The 17,062-nt window shown below is 42.6% G+C and overlaps 1 protein-coding gene across 2 annotated transcripts in view; it reads right to left on the reverse strand.

Annotated features, from left to right (window-relative positions):
- The window catches only part of LOC138513606 (sodium- and chloride-dependent GABA transporter 2-like), a 771,005-nt gene that overhangs the window by 582,374 nt on the left and 171,569 nt on the right, over positions 1-17,062 (reverse strand). For both annotated transcript variants that reach the window (XM_069628589.1, XM_069628590.1), the window contains exon 3: positions 14,329-14,463. In XM_069628589.1, the coding sequence (XP_069484690.1) occupies positions 14,329-14,463 (135 nt within the window). The remainder of the gene's footprint in view (positions 1-14,328; positions 14,464-17,062) is intronic.

Here is a 17,062-nt window from a genome sequence, read left to right on the forward strand (position 1 = left end):
TGAGATGTTTTGGGTATATAAACTAGAAACCTTAGAACCCAAAGGAATGAATGAGGAGTTCTCGTGGAATGTTTTTTTGTAAATACGCTAGTCAAAAGCAAACTTTTGGAGTTGAAAATGTAATCAAGTAAACGTTGATCTTATAGACTGTGGAACCTTAAAGAGTAAGTGTGAATAAATATGAGCATTTTTTCGCAAATGACTATTGCAAAGATGACCATATATGTTGTAACATGATGACAAGGCAATGGCTTAATCCGCCTTAGAAATGATTGATGCAAGTGCATTGTTAATTGGATGTACAATGTCGTTGACACAATCCTATATTGTTGTGATCTGAAAATAACGCTGTGAATTAATGGAATAACCATCTGACTCCAACCAGATATCACATAACCAATTGTGCATCTTATCTTTAATCTTGTTGCTCTATCTAAGTAACTCAAAACGAGTTGCCTAACTTACATTAAGAGATTCATTCTTAGTAGATCATCACTTTAATACTTGAGCCTAAACATTTAGAGCTCAAGGTTTACATCCTAGATACAAACTGACACCGTCTAACTTGTACTACAAATCCCAGGATTCTCAGTGAAAATATCATTACGAACACGGAAGGCATTAAGTGTATTCAGCACTAAAAGTTATCAATTGGCTTTAGGAGCTCGATTCATTCATTTATATCAGAAGCTCGACAACATTAGAGTTATCGATAAGTGTATAGTTTACAGTGAACACTAGGCATCCTCATGACCAAGAACTACGACTCCCAGCAGCATTTCAGATTACATGACCACGGTTTCGTAGTCATGTTATTACTTAAAGGAACGGTTACTTTACTCAGGTAATTCACTAATTTAACATTAGGAGCTCGATCCATTGATAACAAAAGATTGGTAACATTAGTATCATCGATAAATGTATCATTGAGACTGAATGCAAGGCATCCTTATGATCGGGAACTACGATAACCAGCAGCATCTCAGATCACATGACCGCAGTTTCTGAGTCATGTGATTATTTAAGGGAACAGTCCTTAGTAACAGGCTTTCTTTGCATCCACACGAAGAAAAGCTGTTAGACCTTCACGATTATCGAGAATCGGCATTTCTTACTGATAAAAGTGCAATCTACCATTCTAATTCCATTCCGATCTTTATAGACGAGTTGTTGCACTCAACATACAAAAGAGCGAGATTACTGTTGAGAATCATGAAAGACATCTGAATGGTCGGTGCACTCTCCACGAAGGCAATTTAAAAATATAGCACAGTAAGAACATTGTAAAACGTGCACACTGAGCACAATTACATTTATAATTCTAGGTCACACAGATTTAGGACTCAGCGGTGACATATTCAACTTTCTTATAACGTGAAAGCAAGAAGATCCTCTCTCATATCTGTGAGAAGACTTTTCAGCATTCAGGTACAGACCGCATCGTCACAGAACTTAATTGTAACAAGCAGCACCTTGATTACAACACCCATCACTAATACATATATAATATATTTTACAGATCAATCCTGAATGAACTTTGACACCAACAGATGACGTTCCCATGAACTCACAACGATATTGCACTTCTCACGGAGAGTCTCTGAGAAATGTATTTGTAAAAAGTTATGTGATGAAATACTTTTTTTGAACATTTTGAATGAATTATGCTCCTGAAGAATAGAGTAATTAACTCTCGAAACGTGCAGAGCTCTGTATGAAATTATGTGATGTTTGTTTCAATATGTTTTGTATAAAAAAATCGTTATTTTTCAATTATATCAACCTTGAGTAAATTGAACTAATTGATACACAGAAATTGCGTGGTAAATGTGGTCACAAAAAAGAGTGTACTAAAAAAATGCATTAACTATAAACATTAAGTCTTTATGTACTGATAAATGTACTGGTTGTACATACCCTCTAATCCTTTCAAATATGAATACTGAAATCATCAAACTAAGGTAAACATTAATTGAATTTTGACTGGAATTTCTTTTTACAATTTTATGGTGTGCAGGGGACGGGAGTTCCTATTACCAATAAGAACTCTTCTTTTGTTCATTAATATGTTGACTTCGGATACCAGAGTCATTTGTTTTCTCCCCTGCACCCTTTGAATCAGAATAAGTCTATGAGCCTAAGGAGCTCTATATTTACAAATAATATACCTTTTGTTTCTTTACATATACAGAATTAATAGGGTGTGCTTTTCTCTCGTATGTGTTTGTGCAATTTTGCAGTAGTCCAGCCTAGAGAGAACCAGAGCTCTGGAGACAGTGAGCTTCTGGGGGAAGGAGAGGAAAGGATGAATACCTCTGAGGAGGTGCAGCTGGTAAAGTGACTTCTAAGAGACGTCAGAGATGTGGGGAGAGAAGGAAAGTGTGGAGTCGAAGATGACCCCGAAGTTTTTTAGCCGCACAGGTGGGAGCAGGAAGAGGGCCAAAAGAGGCCGGCCAGAGAGTGACAGAAAAGGAGGGAGCAGGTGTGCCGATGAGGAGAATCCCTGTTTTACTGGCATTAAGGCAGGGATTATTAGCGGCACACCACTCCTGGATGGCGGACAGACAGTCAGAGATGAGAGAAGGAGAAGAGGTGGTGGAAGGGAGCCTGAAATGAGCTGAGTGTCATCCGCATAGCACTGAAAGTTGGGGCAGAGAGCGGCAATGCGGTAGGCAAGAAGAGACAGGTATTGGTTGAACAGCCAGCCAGAGAGGTTAGACCCCTGGGGAACACCACAGGTAGAGATAGAGATAGAGGAGAGGAAGGACCCAAGTTGGACCTGGGAGGGTCGATTAGAGAGGAAGGCGGTCAGCCAAGTTAGGGCCTGATCGGTGATACCCAGGTTATCACACAGATGGTTGAGCAGGATGGCATGGTTGACCGTGTCAAAGGCAGAAGAGAGATCAAGTAAGATTAGGACGCAGGGGGGGTTGGAATCAAGGTTGGAGAGCAGGTCTTCATGGATGTTCAGCAGAGCAGTTTCAGTGCTTATGGCAGCTCTAAAGCCAGACCGATGGTCATGGAGACAACCAACAGAAGTGTGAAGGTTCAGCTGGGAGATGGTCTGCTTTTCCAGGAGTTTGCTCAGGAAAGGAGTGATGGAGATTGGATGATAGTTAGCCGGGCAGGAGGGGTCGGCAGAGGGTTTCTTAAGGAGGGGGTGCACAAGAGAGTGCTTCAGTGGGGAAGGGAAGACCCCAGTGGCGAAGGAGTGGTTGCAGAATTCAGCCAGAGCAGGAGCCAGGGTGTCACTGTGGTCCTTAATGGTTTTGGAGGAACAGGAGTGAACCTGTTTTGACGAGACTTTCATAGATCAGACTTGCCTAGAAACCTCGCCTGGGAAGAACAGGCAAAATGCAGAGAAGGAGCAAAATGCAGAGAAGGAGGGAGGAGAGGTAGCTGATGGTAGGCCAGAGGAAGAGCAGGGAGTGAAGAGAGGAGGGGGAGAGGAAGAGAGAGAGTACAGGATGTCCTGAGTTTTAGAGATGAAATGAGAAGCCAGGGCTGTGCAGAGGGCCTGAGAGGGGACAGGAGAGGTAGAGACTGCAGCAGAATTGGTCAGCTCCTTGCAGATTTTAAAGAGTTCAGCCTAGTTGTTAGATACTACGGAGACACGGGTTTGGATGTGGGCTCTCTTCTTGGTGCGGACAGAGAGCCGGTATTGCCTTTGGAGCAGGTGGCGGCCAGATTGTCAGAGGATGTACCAGAAACACGCCATCCCTCTCAGCCACCCTGCACTTGCATTTAAGGGTGACAAGGTCTGAGTCGTACCAAGAGTTGGACTTGGCTTTGGGTTTTAAGCAGATCCTCATGACAGGGGCAAGAACATTGAGAGTATCAGATATAGCAGAGTGGAGCAAAAAAAGGGCTGAGTCAGGGTGTGAGTCAGCCAAAGGGGCGGGGGGGCAAGAAAGCAGTGGCAAAATCCTCAACTGACACACGCTTCATGGGTCGGATAACCGAGAAGGTAGGTGGCAGTGCTGGAGTTGGCTGGGCCTGATGGGTAGAGAGGGTGAGATGGGAGGAAAGGAAAAAGTGATCACTCCAGGAGAGATGAGTGGTGAGAGGGTAGAGAGGGGAAGGTCTGAAGAGATCAGAACATCCAGAGTGTACCCTGCAGTGTGAGTTGGGCCGGAGGGGAAAATAGAGAGAGAGAGAGAGAGAGAGAGTTGCAGAGGCCACAAAAGAGTCCAGTGGAAGGACAGGAAGCATCCAGGTGGATGTTGAAGTCTCCAAGAAGGAGGAGTTGAGTGGTTGAGACCAGGAGGGAAGAGGAGAGGTCTGCCCACTCAAAGAGGAAGGAGGAGATCTGACCAGGTGGCCGATAGATGGTAGCCACGGTAAGGGAATGACCAGGAGAGAGAGAGAGAGCCTGCAGATGAGGCATTCGAAAGAGGAGTAGGCCTGTGTAGGAATGATAGAGGCAGGAATTCACTCAGGGGAAATAAGGGCTACACCCCCTCCTGAACGGTTGGGTCTGGGCGCAGAGAGGATCTTGAAGCCGTCAGGGAGGAGAGTGTGAAAGCTTGTGACAGAGCTAGCCGTGAACCATGTCTCTGTGAGACCGAGGACATCAAGGTCAAGTTCCTACAGGAGGCGGCAGATGTCAGAGGGGTGTTTGACAGCTGAGTGAAAGTTTAGATTGGCAATGTGGAGAAGGTTGTCTTCCTTGAAAAACTTCTGGGGAGGGGTACAAATCCGAGGTACTCCCTGCAGAGGTGTAGAAGTAACTCGAGGCAGGGCAGAAGAGGAAGGAGGCGAGGGCAAGGTAGCCAAGGAGGAGATAGCAAGGGGAGGCAAGGAAGCCATGGAAAGAGGAGAGGGGATTGCAGGAGAAGAAAGGAAATTTATGAGGCGTGATAAGCGTCTATCAAAGAGGAGAAGGTTGGCTTGAGGGCCTTGGACCATGATGGTACCATTCAAGTAAATATTAATGGTGACCTTAGAGGAGTGGAAGGAGGCCAGAAGGGCCTCCCATTTGGTGCCACTATTAATGGGAGAGGAAGAGAAGGAAGAGAGCACAGAGACCATATGAAGAGTCCATGGATCTGGCGAAGGAACAACAAAGAGGATGTCGGTGAAAGTCTGCCTGGAGAAGGCACTGGTATAGGTGTCGGCGATAGGGAGGCCTGGGATGGAGCCCAGGATGTCTTTTTTAAACTTCGTCCTACCAGATCTTGTGAGGAGAGCAGGATAGTCGATAGAGAAGCAGTTACAAAACATAGGAGAGACAGAGAGCACCATAGAGTAGGTGAGGAGAGGAGGGGAGAGGAGAGGAGGGGAGTGGGAAGGGGTAGTGGCGAACACTAGGGGCGGAGACATGGCAGGGAGTAAGCAGATGAGACACAGAGAGACGAGACAAGCCGACAATTGGACAAGACGACAGGCACTTAGATAGTGGTAGAAATATTCACGAGATGAGTGCTTTGCTAGGAGGCAAAGCCACAGATGGCACAACTTTCACAGTGCAATTTTAAAACAGGAGAAAAACACACCTAGGTTTGAGAGTCCTGGATAGTGGGGAAAAGGCCTAGGTTTCACAATGCAATTTCAATACTTTCACAGTGCAATTATAAATACTTTCACAATGCAATTTTAAAACAGGAGAAAACACACCTACGTTTGAGAGTCCTGAATAGTGGGGAAAAGGCCTAGGTTTCACAATGCAATTTTCAATACTTTCACAGTGCAATTATAAATACTTACTCAATGCAATTTTAAAACAGGAGAAAACACACCATGGTTTGAGATTCTGCTGTATGTACAGGTTTGCAGGGTAGAGTGAAGCTCTAAACCTAACCCGGGCCACGCCTAACTTCCTCAGTCGATGCTGGTTGACGGCTGGCCACTGGCTTCCCATGCTGACATCTGCAGACACTACCTAGAGCCGCCACAGTAGGAGCCGCCCTTTGCCTTGGGGCCCTTAACCACAGGGGCTGCCAGGCAGAGGGCTGCCCTGGGATGGTCAGTAATGAACAGGAAGCCAATCAGGGGTGGTGGGCGAGCTGGGAGGTGGGAGGGAGGGGAAAAAGGAGGAAGGAGAGCGAGGGAAACGGGGATGGGAGAAGGGGAGCAACGGGGCAAACAGGGGCTCAGGAAAGGCCAAAAAATAACTGAACAAGGCCCAGAGGGGTCGCGCTAGCTGGCTTCAGCTCACCTGCTCAGCCAATGTGAAAGTCGGACATGAATTTGGACTTATATCCTTGCATGGAAGATATCTATGGCAGCTGAGCGCTTTATTCGGTAAATGTCTTCTGGCTCCTCAGCATTTTATTGAGATATATGTTTTCCACAAAACATGCATTCATAAATAAATGGAGAAACACAGTCATCCATACCTTAGGAGAAGCTCACGTTTCTTTACAACTTTTGTTGGAAAACTCCAACCGGGCTAAGATAAAACTTTTCCAACATGATTAGACTAAAACACGGGCCAAATGTCATTTCTATCAAAACTTCAGAAATAACCCTTTTCAAGACAAAATATACCACACAGTGGAATCTTATATGAATAAATGTCCATCTCCAGTGCATAGATTAGCTTTTCTGCGCATGAGATTTAACCTATGGCTTACAAAAGATGTACAAACAAGACATGGGCTAGTTGACAAGCAAGAGAACATTTGTTGATTTTGCAAGAATTCCATTAATGTACAAAAATACATGTACTCAAATAGTTTGACTTTAATGTCATTTCTTTCCCTGTAATACAACCAACAACATCTCACATATGTATGTAAACCTGTATCGAGATGATTGGCATACTATAATTTGTTCAAAGTTCTTACTTCTTCACCTTGAACACTAGTTTACTGATAATATTGTGATGACTCTATATCAGAACTTTTGTTATGTCTTCCTCAACAAGTCCATAACTATGATTACCAACTATGCCAATTATTATTAGGTCTTCATTTTTATTGCCAAATTATTTATCTCGCAATACTAGATCATTAATTTGATTTAATTCGTTAATCCCATTTTAATTATTTTATTGATTAATGTCAAATGTACAGAAACATTTTATGAATATGATATATAGTGTATTATTGTTTACACCTTTTCTTTTTTTAAACGATCGATCATTGTAATACTGTGAAAAATATTGTTAAGTTGATAAAAATCAGCTGAATCAATAAAAAGAAAAAATGGTATAGGTTTTGGACACAGACAGACATTTGATTTGGACTTCCTGGCACAGACTAACCTTAGTTTTCATAAGGTAGGGACATTCCCCCTTAGCACAGAGCAAGTTAGGCCTTACTCCATTCTGATTTTCAAGCTAATAAAACTTTTGTGAACCAAACGTGAATCTGGTGTCTGTATCTACTTCATGATGCCTTCATAAAATCTAGATCTAAATAGATGCCTCTAAGACAACACTTCTTAGGAAACCTAGGGCTATTAAATGTAAACAAATATGTTTAGCCCTCTCTGACTCTCCAACAGTTAATTTAGTGAACATTTAGCTGTGTTTACCCTCAATTACTAATTCACGATATAGAAATGCAGTGCAGTTGTACTTTCTAACATTAGGCAATGGCTAACCTCACTGTAGGAGGGGCAACTGAAGCTTGGCAAATGCCCACCTAGGTTTTCCAGATGGCCATATAGCTCTAGATAAGATGCCTTTGAATAGGTCAAGAACACATTTTGCTCAAATATACTCCTACTCCTTATCACCCTCTGCATATGTAAAGAAAGAGTCACTTTTTCATACTCTGTTTGTGGACGAATCTTAGTTTTTTTATATATATCTGGAGTTGTATGAATCAATATAAACTGGAAATTTAAGAGATATGACATCAAATGGTGATTAACCGGAAGTACAGACAAAAATATATTTACAACACACGGAACCAAACATTTTTTGGCAAAACAGCCTATTTGTGTGTGTAAGACAAACTCAATCTCAATCGTTGTTTGTCAGAGAATTCACATATTACAATATACAAAAAAACAATTCGACATAGTAACAACATATAGAAATGTTAATGACAATAGTTCTCTTTGTGATAGACAGTGTCAGTGCACTGTAGTTGGGGGTAGAGCGTCTACACCGCGGTGTTTCAGCCGTTTAGGTGGGCCTGTTGTGCCTCATCTTGTACACGGCCTTCATCAGGACATGGAGCTGTACGGTATGGAGTCTGTGCTGCAGGGGAAGGGAGAATCTTATCAGGGAAGTACTTGAGCACATATTTTTGTGAGCTGATTAAATCATGTACTGTGCTGTCTACACCTTAGCCAAAAATCGCAGCTTACCTATGGGTAAATTACTTCCACAGGTACTATTTTGGAGATCCAGTAGCCGTGATGGGGGATCTCTGTATGGTTCTGTCATAAAAAACAGAGAATGAAGGGTCACTAATTAATTGTTGTGTCCTCCAAAAAGTGTCACAGTGAACCAATGGACACGCAATCAGTGTGTAATTACACCATTTTACCTCTCAGTGGAGGCTTGTATCTCTAAAATGTCAGCCTGTTCAATTTCTTTCACATAGGGGCCCCGCAAGGAACATCCTAAAGAATCGGAGGGCATTTAATTAATGCTATGGTTGAAGAGATACGTATTCAAATAACATGTGGTATGCGAGCGGACTGAGTGAGCATACCTGTGCGGCTGCAGAGCTCACACGTCGTCAGCCGCTCGAGCGAGCGGATTCGTCTCAGAGTGCTGAGTCACTGAGGAGCTCGAGGGGGCCTGGGAGCCACCGGGCAACAATTACCACAACCTTTTTATCCCAGGGGCGGCCAGAGAGGAAGACCCAAGAGACGATCCGCGCCATCGGGACAGCGAATGCGAACGCGCCAATGGTATCATAATCAAGGTCCGAACATGGGATACCAGTCTTCATCCTATCCAACCGTATAATGACCCCAGCAGAACTACGACTCCTCGGCAAAGGTCTGTCCTTCGTCCCTGCACAAAGGGCATGACCTTTTGGAATTGAGCTAGAGCTACGAGAATTCTACAGGAACATACGTTTGAAACATTTCTTCGAGGTATACTTACCTTCACGTAGAGAGATCGAACAAGAAGAACCACGCAAAAAATCGGATAACACCAAGGGACTAAAAGAAAAATCTAACTTTTACCCGCCACTGTGCTCCACCCCTGGCGAGGTTATAACTTTCCAGAAAGTGGTTACCAAGACCATAATGGCTGGTTTCAAAAAGGACAACTTCTATAGAGATAACCTAGATAAAGAAGAAAGGACCGCTATGAGGAACTTGGAAACCGACAGGTCGATAACAATAAAACCTGCAGACAAGAGAGAAGGGATAGTCGTCTGGGACACCTCCGATTACAACCCAGAGTGTCTACGACTATTGAATGATCGGGAAGCATATCTACCCCTGGATCACAACCCCACTAAAGACCTCCAATAAGAAATTGCAAGCCTCACGCAACATGCCCTCACACAAGGGTGGATATGCGATGAAGAGAAGATGTTCTTAAACAAAACAAACCCACGCATCCCGGCTTTTTACATTCTGCCGCAGATGCATAAAAACTCAGAAAGACCACCGGCAGACCGATAGTATCGGCATGTGAATCCCTTCTGGAACCACTATCCCTTTATGCGGATCATTTTTTAAAACCATTTGTAATCAAAATGCCATTTTACCTAAAGGACACTACCAGTACAATAAATTTGCTTGACAACATTACCTTTACCACTGACAGCCTCCTTGCCACAATGGATGTAGAGGCTCTATATACATCGATCCCACAGCGGGAGGGTTTGGAAGCCATATGAGATATTTTGAACACCAGAGAAGACATTGACTCCACCCCTACCAATTTCATTCTGGAGTGCACAAGACTGTCTATGTCTGAAAATGTCTTCTTGTTCCAGAACCAGATCTACAAGCAAACTAAGGGTGTCAGTATGGGGGCCACTTTTGCTCCGGACATTGCTAACTTGTATATGTCCAACTACGAGAAAAACAATGTGTTCACTGATGAGAACCCTTTCCTATGTAACATCTCCATGTGGAAACGGTTCATCGACGACATCATCATTATATGGAAAGGCACACCTCTGTAACTGCAAAATTTTCACAGCTGGATAAATTCAAGGAACCCCCACATCAAGTTTACAATACATTGGGACCATCACCAAATAGATTTCTTAGATCTCCATATCTACAAAACAGGAGACTGACTGAAGACTGAGCTATTTCTAAAACCGACTGATCGCAACAGTCTACTGCATTTTCAAAGTTATCACCCCATGGGGTTGAAATACAATTTACCCTATGGGCAATTTCTGCGTATACGCAGAAATTGCACAGATTTGAACAAGGTTTAGCAACATGCAGACTGGTTGACAAGACGACTAACGGAGAGAGGCTATCCTCGGAAATCTATCAACCAGGCCAAAAAGAGGGCCAGACACACACCAAGAGAAATCTGTCTGGAAAACAAACCCAAGAAGGAACTGGGGAGAATAGTTTGTGTCACTACCTTTGGCCCTCTTAGACAATTGATCCAGAAAACCATCAAGAAGAATTGGCACCTTATAAAAAATCCTGGCACATTAAATAGTGTGCCATGCTTCGCCTACCAAAAAGAACAGGAATCTAAAAGATGCACTGGCACACACCTTTATAGAACCACCACCACAAGTACCAAACACACTATGGGATTTACCTCCGATAGTTGGACACTACAAATGCGGCCATTGTGTTGCTTGTCCTCTGACCCTACAGAAAAAATCTTTCGAATATCAACAAGTGAAATGGACCATGAAAGACTTTACAAACTGTAACACAAAGGGTGTTATATATGTGATACAATGCCCATGTGACCTCATCTATGTGGGAAAGACAATACGTGCTATTAAAATGCGTATATCAGAACATCGCTCCTGTATCAGAAACAAGGTAGCTGATAAGCCTTTAGTAGAACATTTCACCAACAAAAACCATAGAGACACAGATCTAAGATGGTTTGTCCTTCAGAAGGTGAAACCTGCGAAGCCTGAAGGTGACATAAATAAAAGACTAACACAACTAGAACAACGCTGGGTCCATAAACTCAACACTGTACACGCTGGGCTGAACATTTCGGTGGAGTGGAAATCTTTCCTGTGAAACTAACCAGAGCCATTGCTCCCTTGTATGCATAGGGCTTTACTATGTCAGTTATTTATAAACAATGATTTTTGTCCTGGACTGCAAAACAATTGAATATTGATTACAATGCAAAGATCATTAATGCTCTCCAAAGCAGTATCCTGCTGGGTGAATCAACTGTCACAGCAAAATGTCGTTTGATGTTGATATATGCAAGTCTCTACTGCTTTGTCTGTATAACGATATGCAACTGTGATTTGACATTTAATGAAATGCAACAATGTCCCATTTCTGTTTTCTCCTGTCATCCGATCTATAAGCATTGATCATGCACGCTAAGATTTTGTCTCAGAATGCACAGCAGATCTTTTTAGTCTCCCAGTATGTTTACCAAGTCATAAAGTATACACCCTGCTTTTTACACCAGAATTAAGGCAGCCTGTTGATAAGCGACACCATTTTACCCAATTGCGTCCTGGACATGTTTCCAACGCATAGTGTTGCCATGACAACTGAATAAATACAATGGTTCCTAAATTATATTTTTAGATCCATATAATGAAGGACTACACCCTAAATTGAACTTTTTCCAAAATGCATGAAGGGGTAGCTGATATCACCTGTTTTTTCCCCTGACAGCTCGGGATCCCCTCCCAATATGGCCGCCGATATAAATAACCACGGGGACCTAGCAACAGCGTTACCAACGCTTTACAGCCAGGCCCCCTTGAGCTCCTCAGTGACTCAGCACTCCGAGACGAATCCACTCGCTCGAGCAGCTGACGGCGTGTGAGCTCTGCAGCCGCACAGGTATGCTCGCTTAGTCCACTCGCATACCACATGTTATTTGAATGCGTATCTCTTCAGCCATAGCATTAATTAAATGCCCTCCGATTCTTTAGGATGTTCCTTGCGGGGCCCCTATGTGAAAGAAATTGAACAGGCTGACATTATAGAGATACACAAGCCTCCACTGAGAGGTAAGATGGTGTAATTACACACTGATTGCGTGTCCATTGGTTCACTGTGACACTTTTTGGAGAACACTACAATTAATTAGTGACCCTTCATTCTCTGTTTTTTATGACAGGACCATACAGAGATCCCCCATCAGGGCTAGTGGATCTCCAAAATAGTGCCTGTGGAAGTAATTTACCCATAGGTAAGCTGTGTTTTTTGGCTAAGGTATAGACAACACAGTACATGATTTAATCAGCTCACAAAAATATGTGCTCAAGTACTCCCCTGATAAGATTCTCCCTTCCCCTGCAGCACAGACTCCATACCGTACAGCTCCCCAACCAGATGAACACCGTGTACAAGATGAGGCACAACAGGACCACCTAAACGGCTGAAACACCCCAGTGTAGACGCACTACCCCCACCTACAGTGCTCTGACACTGTCTATCACAAAGAGAACTATTGTCATTAACATTTCTATATGTTATTACTATGTCGAATTGTTTTTTTGTATATTGTAATATGTGAATTCTCTGACGAACAACGATTGAGATTGAGTTTGTCTTACACACACAAATTGGCTTTTTTGCCAAAAAATGTTTGGTTCCGTGTGTTGTAAATATATTTTTTGTCTGTACTTCCAGGTAATAACCATTTGATGTCATATCTCTTAAATATTCAGTTCATGTTGATTCATACAATTCCAGATATATAAAAAAACTAAGATACGTCCACAAACAGAGTATGAAAAAGTGACTCTTTCTTTACATATGCAGAGGGTGATAAGGAGTAGGAGTATATTTGAGCAAAATTTGTTCTGGACCTATTCAAGTGTATTTTTTGTTTGCTAAGCAACCCTCCTGGGTAGAATAGGCTCCAAACCAGGAGCCCAATTGCTGAATCTAGTTAAGATGCCACCTCGATTAAGGAGCTTGTGGGTACAAATATGGAAAGTGTTCTGAAAAAGTACAAGGACATGAGTACAACATTGATTTATATTATTGTATGCTGTATCTATGACATAATTGGTTTGTTCAGATGTGGAACCGCCAGGTATAAAGCTGTGCTGCGAGATAGCTGCAAGAGCATGCGTGGCCTTAGCTAGTCAATTTGATAGCATTTTCAATAGTGATGTTGGTCCATATGAGCCCTTGTCCATATTATCCTCTTTTTAAGAAAAATAAGGATATAACATATACTCATGGAAGTCACTATCATTCATCTCTCCATAGCATTGTGTACCTATGGTATGACTGTACTTCCATTTTTGATAAAATAATGTATGTCTCTCAGTGAGGCCGTCATCACCTGCAGCTTTGAAAGTAAATAGGGATTTAACTATAGGGGCATCATTTAGTGCTGAAAGTGACACTTCAGCATGTATCTGCAGATTATTTCGTGTTATTTTCAGTTATCCCAGATATACTATTCTATATTTCCTAACTGTTCAGTTAAATCACTAGTATATAATTTTTACTGTTTTAATTCCACTTTTTATTTCCTCTGCATTGGCAATGGTGAACACTTGTTCTTTTCTTGCAGTTGAAATGTACGTTTTATTTGATGATTCTTTAAGCTATTGAGCTACACACTTTCCTGAATTCTCTCCTAGATCAAAACATTGAATGTAACATAGTATTGCTTTTTGAGTGTTTTCTAGCTTTCATATGTATCTAGAGTTCAAAAGCTCGAATCTATTCTGTGAGTGAATTTGATCTGTTTTTTAATATTGGTTCTCTATGTTTACTTTATTGGATCTCATATTAATCCTCTTGTGGACATTTTGTTTCTCAGATTTACTGAGAGCAATACTTGAGATATGTCCTCTCACATATGGTTAAATGAATCTTAAAGTATGCTTGGAATATCAATTCCTTTATTAGCATCTATACATTCTTCAATTTTATTTGATGCATTTTTCTAGGACTCACCTTACCTTAGAAACACAGTCTTTGAAAACAGATAAAGAGGTGTTTGTGCTGTGGTATAGTGCTTCAAAGAGGTCAATTGATAAAGAGGAGCATGTAATAAAGTTATATTCATACTCCTTTCGGTATTCACAAAAGTAGTCAATAATGCAATAAAAGGTTGAATGCCTTGCATTAGAATGTAAAATCAATCCAGCAGATTGGATATCAATAAACCTGTGTGTAATACATACATATTAATATTTTCATATTTAATTGCTCCAAATAAAGTGCTATTGTATGCTTCCTTTGCATTGCCTATTTTCTTTTTTAACAGCCATAGTGTGTTCAAGACCTTTGCATTAAAAAATAACTCACCTTCAAAAACTGGACAGAGCCGTCTCCAGCAGGTTATGCCTCCTTGGCTCGTGTACTGTCCCAGGGCAATCTCGAGAAAGAACACTGGAATCCCGCACGTGAAGAGGAAGATGAGGTATGGGATGAAAAAGGCACCTACCACATAAACAAAAAAGGCAGCACAATATTAGATAACTGTAGGTCACTAAGGAAACACATGTTTGATAGATCATTGGGTCAGATATGGCATCTATTGCTTTATGTCTAAATACCTGGTCTGCTGAAGCCAGAGGCCCTAGCCTTTATGTTTTCCTGGGCCTACGCCTACACAATGTCCTTTGCACATATGTCTGCTTTATTCAATCACGTTCTGAATAAAGTCTTTCCCTATGACAGGGTGCATCACAGATCAAATATGGAAGCAAGTTTAATGGGTAACCGTATTTACTGTTCAAGCTCCAAACATGGTGTGGTAATGGCTTTCTTTAATGATGGCTGTTGCATGTTTAACTCACACTAAATTCTGAGTAACTCGCATTTATAGCTAACTGTAAGAGTTCTCCTTTTCAAATGGGCGTTTTTAATAGAACAAAGATTGCTTCTGTTTCATCTGTATTGGCCTGCTCATTGTGATACACAGAGTATGTTGGTAAGCCAAGCAGCAAATACTGCAGGTTAATAAATGTCTCTTCTAAGAGAACAACATAATCAGCGGCAAGGTCATCTATGTGTTTGGACAAAAACATTTCAAGTAGAAGCTGCATAGCTGGGCATCCATGCCTCAACCCATTATACATTTGGAGATTTACAATCTTACTTCCTATATCTATTTAAAATGTGTTTCATATCAACAATATCTTTTTTTTTTAACAATTTGTAAAGATGTATTTCAGGCTAACCATCTATAAGAAATAGCTTTTCTGTCATAAAATCACATTAATTAGCAAACGTTTCCAATCGTTGATTGTTTCTCAGTCAATCAATGACAGAGGATTCCAGACACTATTCGCTCAAAGGAGCACAGAATTGACTTCCTTTCCACTCAGCAAAGCATTTGTTCTCTCTACTCTGTGTTTTGCCTACTATGATTTCCATAACCATCTCTCTCACTTTTGCTGATGTGACAAATCTTCAGATGACATCCCTTCTCCCCTGGGGGAGCCCCTTCTCATGAGGCCAGGGAGGTGAGGCTGCTACCCGATGGTTCCCCTGGACTAGAAACGACTATCACAGGAGAACGCGGCACAACACCCAGTTTCCTTCACCTAACCCTTCTTTACCTCATCTCCACATGTATACATCTCACACCCATAGTATTAACAGTGCTGGGACTGTGAAAAGTGCAACTGACCCAAGGGAGATCAAGGGTAGAAGTACTGAGACGAAGAAGAACTCCATTGACTCTAAGCAGGACATGAAGTTTACAAGTACTGAGATGGGGTAGAGGTGCCGAGCCATGGAGAGGACTCCTATGAACCATAATGAGCAGTCTAGTGGTTGCCAGCTGCTCATTGGCCAATGTAGAGTAGAAAAGGAAGAGATTTCTGAAGCAATTGTCTAATCCAACCTGGAGGAGCTACAGGAGCCAGCACAGTGTAGGAAGGTGGAAGCAATCAGACCAGGTCGCCAAGAGGGGAGATGAAAGGACCAGGACCAGTCCAGAGTAGAAGGACTAGAAGGTGAGTTGAAGAGAGAAGCTCCTGGTGTTCCTGAAGCCTGGGAAGCGTGTGAAGGGAAAACCACACTGTCCAGAGGAAGATTGAGAGTGCAGTGTTCCCGGGAGGACCAGAGCCCATTGCAAGGCTCCCTAGAGGTAGGGGGAGCACTCCGGCTGGCTGTTGGGAAACTAAGAAGGTGCAGTCAGCATCTTCATAGTCACAGTACCTGGCAGGTAAGTGGACCAGATCTGTCCCGCAACAAGAGAAGCTTAACGATCTGGGACCCACCAAATGAAAGCAACACTAGTCATCTTCTTTGTGGCGGTACTTGGGAGGAGAGGGCGCCAAGAACCTGCATGCAAAGAAGATGGGTCTTGAACCCACCACTGTGTGTGAACAACACGAGTCATCTTCCTCGTGATGGTACTTGGGAGGAGAGGGCTCCAAGCACCCACATGCAAAGAAAAGGGGATTGGGACCCACCACTGGGTGAGACCAACACAAGTCATCTTTCTCATCATGGTATTTGGGGGAAGAGGACTCCAAGTACCTGCATGCACAGAGGTGGGGTCTGGTACCCACTACATGAGAACCACATGAGTCATCTTCCTCGTGGTGGTACTTGGGAGAGGAGGGCTCCAAGTACCTGAACATAACGAAGAGGAGTATGAGACCCACTCCCATGAGAAGAAGGGAAACCACAGAGACTTTATTTAAGGGCCATACTTGGCAGGGAAGTAAACCAAGTTGGCTCAAGCAGAAAGAGAGAGAAGCAGAGATCGGGGGCCTTTGAGAGATTGTAACCTGGTGCTGTGTGTGAGAATACTGAGAAACAAAGAGAGGAGTGGGTGTCCTCTTGGCACTGTGAACTGTGACCATGGCAAGGCAGTCATTCCCCCTGGTCTTGTTCTGAAAGTCTGGAGAAGGCAAAGAGAGGAGAGGTTATCCTCTTATCCTTGTGAATACTATAACCAGGGGAAGGGAGCCACCCCCCCTGGTATTGCCTAGATATCTTTGTGTTGGAACTTTTAACTTTTACTTTGAACCTGGATCTTTATTTTGGCTGGAGAAGGGAACCTGTCTCACAGGTGAGATTC

The sequence above is a fragment of the Ambystoma mexicanum genome, chromosome 12 (genome assembly GCF_040938575.1).
Source record: "Ambystoma mexicanum isolate Mex_15411 chromosome 12, UKY_AmexF1_1, whole genome shotgun sequence".
Taxonomy (NCBI): domain Eukaryota; kingdom Metazoa; phylum Chordata; class Amphibia; order Caudata; family Ambystomatidae; genus Ambystoma; species Ambystoma mexicanum.